The following is a 10,132-nucleotide window of genomic DNA, read 5'->3' as shown; positions in this document are numbered from 1 at the left end:
AACTTTTACAGATGCACTATAGGAAGCATACTTTCTGGTTGTATCACAGCTTGCTATGGCTCCTACTCTGCCCAAAAGCACAAGAAACTACAAAGGGTCATGAATGAAGCCCACCAGTCCATCACACAAATCAGCCGCCTATCCATTGACTCTATCTACACTTCCCACTGCCTCAGAAAAACAGCTAGCATGATATCGCACAAATTTTTTGAAGGGATAACCAAGAAGGTAGATGAGTGCAGTGCAGTTGACGTTATCTACATGAACTTTAGCAAAGCCTTTTTCCAGGGTACAGCATGGTATGTTGTTGCATTCAGTTAAATCGCATGGGATCCAGGGTGAGGTAGCCTGGATACAAAATTGGCTTGGCGACAGAAAACATAGGATGGTTACAGAGAGTTGTTTTTCAAACTGGAGGCCTGCAACCAGCGGTATGCCTCAGGGATCAGAGCTGGGTCCAGTTATTTATTATTTATGTGAATGATTTAGATGAGAACTTAGGAGGCATAGTTAGAAAGTTTGCAGATGACACCAAGATTGGTGGCATAATGGATGGTGAAGCTTATCTAGGATTGCAATGGGATCTTGATCAGTTGGGCCAGTGGGCTGACGAATGGCTGATGGACTTTGATTTAGATAAATGCGAGGTGATGCATTTTGCTAGATTGAACCAGGGCAGGACTTACTCAGTTAATGGTAGGGCATTGGGCAGTTACAGAACAAAGAGATCTAAGGGTACAGGTTCATAACTCCTTGAAAGTGAGTCACAAGTGGACAAAGTGGTGAAGAAGGCATTCAGCATGTTTGTTTTCATTGGTCAGAACATTGAATACAGGAGTTGGGACGTCTTGTTGAAGTTGTACAAGACATTGGTAAGACCACACGAGCAATACCGTGTGCAATTCTGGTCACCCTATTATAGAAAGAATGTGATTAAACTACAAAGAGTGCAGAAAAGATTTACTAGGATGCTACCAGGACTTGATGGTTTGAGTTATAAGGAGAGGCTGGATAGACTGGGACTTTTATCTCTGGAGCGTAGGAGGCTGAGGTGTGATCTTAAAGAGGTCTATAAAATAATGAGGGACGTAGACAAGCTAGATTGTCAATATCTTTTCCCAAAGGTACAGGAGTTAAAACTAGAGGAAATAGATTTAAGGTTACAGAGGAGAAATACAGAAGGGTCCAGAGGGGCCAGGCTAAACTGGGATGGAAATCTCTCTCTCGGTTTCGAGGCATATTAATGATTTTGGCGGGACTCACAGTCTGATCGAGCCTGTGTCCGGAGGCCCCGGAACCAACATTTGGAGTTCGGGTAGCAGCCCGGAGTTGGCCGAGGGCGGACCGGACTCTGCGCCTGCGCACTGCGGCCTTCACCTTGGTGGGGAATCATGGCGACGGACTCGTGGGCGCTGGCGGTGGACCTGCAGGAATCAGCAGCCGAGTCGGTGAGAGTCCGGCCCGAGCCCCGGGCGGCCGCTGCACACCCAACGGCACTGCCGGGGCGAGGTGCCGAATAAGGGCCCAGTGCAGGGATGGTCCCGGGACCGCCCCCCCCCACTCATTCTTCCCTTTTCCCCCGACCCCCCCCCGCATCACCCCCTCCCCCGACGCCCCAACTTCCCCCCCCCACCCCCACACACTGCCCCCCCACCCCCACACACTCTCGCCCCACCACTCACTCTCCCCCCCTGCCCCCCCGCCCCCTGCCCCCACACACTGCCCCCCCACCCCCACACACCACCCCCCCGACCCCCACACACCGACCCCCACACACCGCCCCCCACCGACCCCCACACACCGCCCCCCCCCCCGACCCCCACACACCGCCCCCCCCCGACCCCCACACACCGCCCCCCCCGACCCCCACACACCGCCCCCCCCGACCCCCACACACCGCCCCCCCCGGCCCCCACACTCCGCCCCCCCGACCCCCACACTCCGCCCCCCCGACCCCCACACTCCGCCCCCCCGACCCCCACACTCCGCCCCCCGACCCCCACACTCCGCCCCCCCGACCCCCACACTCCGCCCCCCCGACCCCCACACTCCGCCCCCCCGACCCCCACACTCCGCCCCCCCGACCCCCACACTCCGCCCCCCCGACCCCCACACTCCGCCCCCCCGACCCCCACACTCCGCCCCCCCGACCCCCACACTCCGCCCCCCGACCCCCACACTCCGCCCCCCCGACCCCCACACTCCGCCCCCCCGACCCCCACACTCCGCCCCCCCGACCCCCACACTCCGCCCCCCCGACCCCCACACTCCGCCCCCCCGACCCCCACACTCCGCCCCCCCGACCCCCACACTCCGCCCCCCCGACCCCCACACTCCGCCCCCCCGACCCCCACACTCCGCCGCCCCGACCCCCACACTCCGCCCCCCCGACCCCCACACTCCGCCCCCCCGACCCCCACACTCCGCCCCCCCGACCCCCACACTCCGCCCCCCCGACCCCCACACTCCGCCCCCCCGACCCCCACACTCCGCCCCCCCGACCCCCACACTCCGCCCCCCCGACCCCCACACTCCGCCCCCCCGACCCCCACACTCCGCCCCCCCGACCCCCACACTCCGCCCCCCCGACCCCCACACTCCGCCCCCCCGACCCCCACACTCCGCCCCCCCGACCCCCACACTCCGCCCCCCCGACCCCCACACTCCGCCCCCCCGACCCCCACACTCCGCCCCCCCGACCCCCACACTCCGCCCCCCCGACCCCCACACTCCGACCCCCACACTCCGCCCCCCCGACCCCCACACTCCGCCCCCCCGACCCCCACACTCCGCCCCCCCGACCCCCACACTCCGCCCCCCCGACCCCCACACTCCGCCCCCCCGACCCCCACACTCCGCCCCCCCGACCCCCACACTCCGCCCCCCCGACCCCCACACTCCGCCCCCCCGACCCCCACACTCCGCCCCCCCGACCCCCACACTCCGCCCCCCCGACCCCCACACTCCGCCCCCCCGACCCCCACACTCCGCCCCCCCGACCCCCACACTCCGCCCCCCCGACCCCCACACTCCGCCCCCCCGACCCCCACACTCCGCCCCCCCGACCCCCACCCTCCGCCCCCCCGACCCCCACACTCCGCCCCCCCGACCCCCACACTCCGCCCCCCCGACCCCCACACTCCGCCCCCCCGACCCCCACACTCCGCCCCCCCGACCCCCACACTCCGCCCCCCCGACCCCCACACTCCGCCCCCCCGACCCCCACACTCCGCCCCCCCGACCCCCACACTCCGCCCCCCCGACCCCCACACTCCGCCCCCCCGACCCCCACACTCCGCCCCCCCGACCCCCACACTCCGCCCCCCCGACCCCCACACTCCGCCCCCCCGACCCCCACACTCCGCCCCCCCGACCCCCACACTCCGCCCCCCCGACCCCCACACTCCGACCCCCACACTCCGCCCCCCCGACCCCCACACTCCGCCCCCCCGACCCCCACACTCCGCCCCCCCGACCCCCACACTCCGCCCCCCCGACCCCCACACTCCGCCCCCCCGACCCCCACACTCCGCCCCCCCGACCCCCACACTCCGCCCCCCCGACCCCCACACTCCGCCCCCCCGACCCCCACACTCCGCCCCCCCGACCCCCACACTCCGCCCCCCCGACCCCCACACTCCGCCCCCCCGACCCCCACACTCCGCCCCCCCGACCCCCACACTCCGCCCCCCCGACCCCCACACTCCGCCCCCCCCGACCCCCACACTCCGCCCCCCCCGACCCCCACACTCCGCCCCCCCCGACCCCCACACTCCGCCCCCCCGACCCCCCACACTCCGCCCCCCCGACCCCCCACACTCCGCCCCCCCGACCCCCCACACTCCGCCCCCCGACCCCCCACACTCCGCCCCCCCGACCCCCCACACTCCGCCCCCCCGACCCCCCACACTCCGCCCCCCCGACCCCCCACACTCCGCCCCCCGACCCCCCACACTCCGCCCCCCCGACCCCCCACACTCCGCCCCCCCGACCCCCCACACTCCGCCCCCCCGACCCCCCACACTCCGCCCCCCCGACCCCCCACACTCCGCCCCCCCGACCCCCCACACTCCGCCCCCCCGACCCCCCACACTCCGCCCCCCCGACCCCCCACACTCCGCCCCCCCGACCCCCCACACTCCGCCCCCCCGACCCCCCACACTCCGCCCCCCCGACCCCCCACACTCCGCCCCCCCGACCCCCCACACTCCGCCCCCCCGACCCCCCACACTCCGCCCCCCCGACCCCCCACACTCCGCCCCCCCGACCCCCCACACTCCGCCCCCCCGACCCCCCACACTCCGCCCCCCCGACCCCCCACACTCCGCCCCCCCGACCCCCCACACTCCGCCCCCCCGACCCCCCACACTCCGCCCCCCCGACCCCCCACACTCCGCCCCCCACACTCCGCCCCCCACACTCCGCCCCCCACACTCCGCCCCCCACACTCCGCCCCCCACACTCCGCCCCCCACACTCCGCCCCCCACACTCCGCCCCCCACACTCCGCCCCCCACACTCCGCCCCCCACACTCCGCCCCCCACACTCCGCCCCCCACACTCCGCCCCCCACACTCCGCCCCCCACACTCCGCCCCCCACACTCCGCCCCCCACACTCCGCCCCCCACACTCCGCCCCCCACACACCGACCCCCACACACCGACCCCCCCGACCCCCACACACCGCCCCCCCCGACCCCCACACACCGACCCCCACACACCGCCCCCCCCGACCCCCACACACCGACCCCCACACACCGCCCCCCCCCCGACCCCCACACACCGCCCCCCCCGACCCCCACACACCGCCCCCCCTGACCCCCACACACCGACCCCCACACACGGCCCCCCCCGACCACCACACACCGACCCCCACACTCCGCCCCCCCGACCCCCACACTCCGCCCCCCCGACCCCCACACTCCGCCCCCCCGACCCCCACACTCCGCCCCCCCGACCCCCACACTCCGCCCCCCCGACCCCCACACTCCGCCCCCCCGACCCCCACACTCCGCCCCCCCCCGACCCCCACACTCCGCCCCCCCGACCCCCACACTCCGCCCCCCCCGACCCCCACACTCCGCCCCCCCGACCCCCACACTCCGCCCCCCCGACCCCCACACTCCGCCCCCCCGACCCCCACACTCCGCCCCCCCGACCCCCACACTCCGCCCCCCCGACCCCCACACTCCGCCCCCCCGACCCCCACACTCCGCCCCCCCGACCCCCACACTCCGCCCCCCCGACCCCCACACTCCGCCCCCCCGACCCCCACACTCCGCCCCCCCGACCCCCACACTCCGCCCCCCCGACCCCCACACTCCGCCCCCCCGACCCCCACACTCCGCCCCCCCGACCCCCACACTCCGCCCCCCCGACCCCCACACTCCGCCCCCCCGACCCCCACACTCCGCCCCCCCGACCCCCACACTCCGCCCCCCCGACCCCCACACTCCGCCCCCCCGACCCCCACACTCCGCCCCCCCGACCCCCGCACTCCGCCCCCCCGACCCCCGCACTCCGCCCCCCCGACCCCCGCACTCCGCCCCCCCGACCCCCGCACTCCGCCCCCCCGACCCCCGCACTCCGCCCCCCCGACCCCCGCACTCCGCCCCCCCGACCCCCGCACTCCGCCCCCCCGACCCCCGCACTCCGCCCCCCCGACCCCCGCACTCCGCCCCCCCGACCCCCGCACTCCGCCCCCCCGACCCCCGCACTCCGCCCCCCCGACCCCCGCACTCCGCCCCCCCGACCCCCGCACTCCGCCCCCCCGACCCCCGCACTCCGCCCCCCCGACCCCCGCACTCCGCCCCCCCGACCCCCGCACTCCGCCCCCCCGACCCCCGCACTCCGCCCCCCCGACCCCCGCACTCCGCCCCCCCGACCCCCGCACTCCGCCCCCCCGACCCCCGCACTCCGCCCCCCCGACCCCCGCACTCCGCCCCCCCGACCCCCGCACTCCGCCCCCCCGACCCCCGCACTCCGCCCCCCCGACCCCCGCACTCCGCCCCCCCGACCCCCGCACTCCGCCCCCCCGACCCCCGCACTCCGCCCCCCCGACCCCCGCACTCCGCCCCCCCGACCCCCGCACTCCGCCCCCCCGACCCCCGCACTCCGCCCCCCCGACCCCCGCACTCCGCCCCCCCGACCCCCGCACTCCGCCCCCCCGACCCCCGCACTCCGCCCCCCCGACCCCCGCACTCCGCCCCCCCGACCCCCGCACTCCGCCCCCCCGACCCCCGCACTCCGCCCCCCCGACCCCCGCACTCCGCCCCCCCGACCCCCGCACGCCCCCCCCCCGACCCCCGCACGCTCCCCCCCGACCCCCGCACGCTCCCCCCCGACCCCCGCACGCTCCCGCCCCCCCCGACCCCCGCACGCTCCCGCCCCCCCCGACCCCCGCGCGCTCCCGCCCCCCCCGACCCCCGCGCGCTCCCGCCCCCCCCGACCCCCGCGCGCTCCCGCCCCCCCCGACCCCCGCGCGCTCCCGCCCCCCCCGACCCCCGCGCGCTCCCGCCCCCCCCGACCCCCGCGCGCTCCCGCCCCCCCCCGACCCCCGCGCGCTCCCGCCCCCCCCGACCCCCGCGCGCTCCGGCCCCCCCCGACCCCCGCGCGCTCCCGCCCCCCCCGACCCCCGCGCGCTCCCGCCCCCCCGACCCCCGCGCGCTCCCGCCCCCCCCGACCCCCGCGCGCTCCCGCCCCCCCCGACCCCCGCGCGCTCCCGCCCCCCCCGACCCCCGCGCGCTCCCGCCCCCCCCGACCCCCGCGCGCTCCCGCCCCCCCCGACCCCCGCGCGCTCCCGCCCCCCCCGACCCCCGCGCGCTCCCGCCCCCCCCGACCCCCGCGCGCTCCCGCCCCCCCCGACCCCCGCGCGCTCCCGCCCCCCCCGACCCCCGCGCGCTCCCGCCCCCCCCGACCCCCGCGCGCTCCCGCCCCCCCCGACCCCCGCGCGCTCCCGCCCCCCCCGACCCCCGCGCGCTCCCGCCCCCCCCGACCCCCGCGCGCTCCCGCCCCCCCCGACCCCCGCGCGCTCCCGCCCCCCCCGACCCCCGCGCGCTCCCGCCCCCCCCGACCCCCGCGCGCTCCCGCCCCCCCCGACCCCCGCGCGCTCCCGCCCCCCCGACCCCCGCGCGCTCCCGCCCCCCCCGACCCCCGCGCGCTCCCGCCCCCCCCGACCCCCGCGCGCTCCCGCCCCCCCCGACCCCCGCGCGCTCCCGCCCCCCCCCGACCCCCGCACGCTCCCGCCCCCCCCGACCCCCGCACGCTCCCGACCCCCGCACGCTCCCGCACCCCCCCGACCCCCGCACGCTCCCGCCCTCGTCCCCCGCTCCTCCCCCACCTCCCAACTGACCCCCCCCAACCGTCCCCCTTTCCCTCCCGTGTCCCCCTTGTCTGAGCCCTCTATTGTTTGCCCCCGTCCCCCTTGTGTGCCCCCAATCTGCCCTACTCCTCCCTCATGAAACCCCGTTTTCTTTCCCTCTGCCCTTTAATGAATGTGTACTCTTTCTTATTGCAGTTGGGGAACTTGAAACTGAAGGATGATAGATTGAATGCTGAAACTAAAGAAGGTATGAACTTTTCACTAATACATTATGGTGACGTCCCTGGCTGGGGCTCAGCCTCAATTCTGGCCTTGCGTGCCTGTCTATGTGGAGTTTGCACATTCTCCTTGTATTTGCTAAAACTAAAACCGTATGCACTTACGGAGTCCGTATCCTTCCATCCGCATCCTGTTCACCTGATTTTTATCTAGTTGTCACTTAAATGCTGCTATTGTACCTGCTGCCGCCACCTTCCTAGACTGTGCGTTCCAGACATTCACCACACTCTATGTTATGTTTAAAAGAAAAACTTGTCTCACACATATCAGTGTAGGAACAAGCCTTTTGGCCCTCCAAGCCTGCAGCGACCATGCTACCCGACTTATCTAACTACCCTCTTGGGAACCATAGCCCTCTTTTCCCATCCTATTCATGTATTTGTCGAGACATCCCTTAAAAGTCACTACTTTCCCCAGCAACAACTTCCAGACACCCATCATCCTCTGTGTAAAGAAATTTGCCTCGTACGTCTCCTTTAAACCTTGCCCCTTAAACCTGGGCGGCACGGTAGCACAGCGGTTAACACTGTTGCTTCACAGCTCCTGGGTTCAATTCTCGGCTCAGTCGCTGTCTGTGTGGAGTTTGCACATTCTCCTTGTGTCTGCATGGGTTTCCTCTGGATACTCCGGTTTCCTCCCACAGTCCAAAGATGTGCGGGTTAGGTTGATTGGCCATGCTAAGAAATTGCCCCTTAGTGTCCAGGGTAGCGGAGGTCAGAGGGATTAGTGGGTATAATGTGTAGGGATTGGGGGTAGGGCCTGGGTGGGATTGTGTTCGGTGCAGACTCGATGTGCCGAAGGGCCTCTTTCTGCACTGTAGGATTCTATGATCCATGTGCCCTAGTAATTGACTCTTCTACCTTGGGGAAAAGCTTCTGACTATCCACTCTGTCCATGCCTCTCATAATCTTGTAGACTTCTATCTAGTCACCCCTCAACCTCCGTTGTTCCAGTGAGAACAAACCAAGTTTCTCCAACCTCTCCTCATAGCTGATGTCCTCCATACCGGGCAACATCCTGATAAATCTTTTCTATACCCTTTCCAAAGCCTCCACGTCCTTCTGGTAGTGTGGTGACTAGAACCATAGAAAATTACAGCTCAGAAACAGGCCTTTTGGCCCTTGTCTGTGCCGAACCATTTTTTGCCTCGTCCCACTGACCTACACTTGGACCATATCCCTCCACACCCCTCTCATCCATGAAACCGTCCAAGTGTTTCTTAAATGTTAAAAGTGACCTTGTATTTACTACTTTATCCGGCAGCCCACTCCACCTCTTTCTACGTGGAGAAGCACCCCCCCCCCCACCCCCAATATCCCCTTTAAACTTTTCTCCTTTCAGCCTTAACTCATGCCCTCTGGTTTTTTCTCTCCCTTAGCCTCAGTGGAAAAAGCCTGCTTGCATTCACTGTATACGCATCAAAATCTTATACACCTCTTATCAAATCTCCCCTCGTTCTTCTATGCTCCAGGGAATAAAGTCCTAACCTATTCAATCTCTCTCTCTAACTCAGCTTCTCAAGTCCCGGCAACATCCTTGTGAACCTTCTCTGCACCCTTTCAACCCTATTTACATCCTTCCTGTAACTAGGTGACCAAAACTGGACACAATACTCTAAATTCAGCCTCACCAATGCCTTACCATAACACTTCAACTAAGGTTGTATAAAACTACAACATGACCTGCCAATGAAGGCAAGCATGCCCTAAGTCGTCTTGACTACCTTCTCCACCTGCATTGCCACTTAGTGACTGTGTACCTATACACCCAGGTCCCTTTGCCTATCAATACTCAAGGGTTCTGCCACTTGTCACAGCCCTCCATTCAGAAATGCACCCTACCACTGCTATCCTCTGTCTTCTTTGCCCGAGTAAGAAGTCTGACAACACCAGGTTTAAATCCAACCGATTTATTTGATAGTCGTGACATCTTTGACTGAGCCAGTTTTGTATCCACGTAGCCAGCTCTCCTCTGAACCCGTGCAACTTCACCTTCTGCACGAGCCTGCCATAAGGGACCTTGTCAGAGGCCTTACTGAAGTCCGTATAGACGTTACTCAAACTATCTACATGCCCTTTCCCAGACTCATCATCCACCATCTTCTCTAATCTTTTCCCCGTGGAAAGATTATGTCCCCCCGGTACTTTCCTTTCCACCCCAGGAAAGAGTACCTGATTATTCACTTTGTCCATACCGCTCATAATCTTGTAAACCTCGATCGGGTTGCCACTCAACCTCTGTCGTTCCGGTGAGAACAAACCAAGTTTATCCAACCTCTCCTCATGGCTAACACCCTCCAGACCAGGCAACATCCTGATAAACCTCTTCTGTACCCTCTCCAAAGCTTCCACATCCTTCTGGTAGTGTGGCGATCAGAATTGTACGCAATGTTCCAAATGAGGCTTAACTAAGGTTCTATCCAGGTGCAACATAAACTGCCAATTTTGATACTCAATGCCCCATCCGATGAATGCAAGCATACAGTATGCCTTCTTGACTACTTATCCACCTGTGTTGCCACTTAGTGATCGGT

At 68.2% G+C, this 10,132-nt stretch overlaps 1 protein-coding gene across 2 annotated transcripts in view; it reads left to right on the top strand.

The window, feature by feature from the left end:
- Positions 1–1,339: 1,339 nt before the first annotated feature.
- The window catches only part of ddx19a (DEAD-box helicase 19a), a 91,934-nt gene continuing 83,141 nt past the window's right edge, over positions 1,340–10,132 (top strand). For both annotated transcript variants that reach the window (XM_080215032.1, XM_080215031.1), the window contains exons 1-2: positions 1,340–1,448; positions 7,516–7,567. In XM_080215032.1, the coding sequence (XP_080071158.1) occupies positions 1,392–1,448; positions 7,516–7,567 (109 nt within the window). In that variant the 5' untranslated portion in view covers positions 1,340–1,391. The remainder of the gene's footprint in view (positions 1,449–7,515; positions 7,568–10,132) is intronic.

This window comes from Carcharhinus amblyrhynchos, chromosome 30, assembly GCF_965287045.1.
Source record: "Carcharhinus amblyrhynchos chromosome 30, sCarAmb.v2.hapA, whole genome shotgun sequence".
Lineage (NCBI taxonomy): Eukaryota > Metazoa > Chordata > Chondrichthyes > Carcharhiniformes > Carcharhinidae > Carcharhinus > Carcharhinus amblyrhynchos.
Note: the sequence above shows the minus strand (reverse complement) of the source record. Positions and strands in the feature narration are given on the sequence as shown.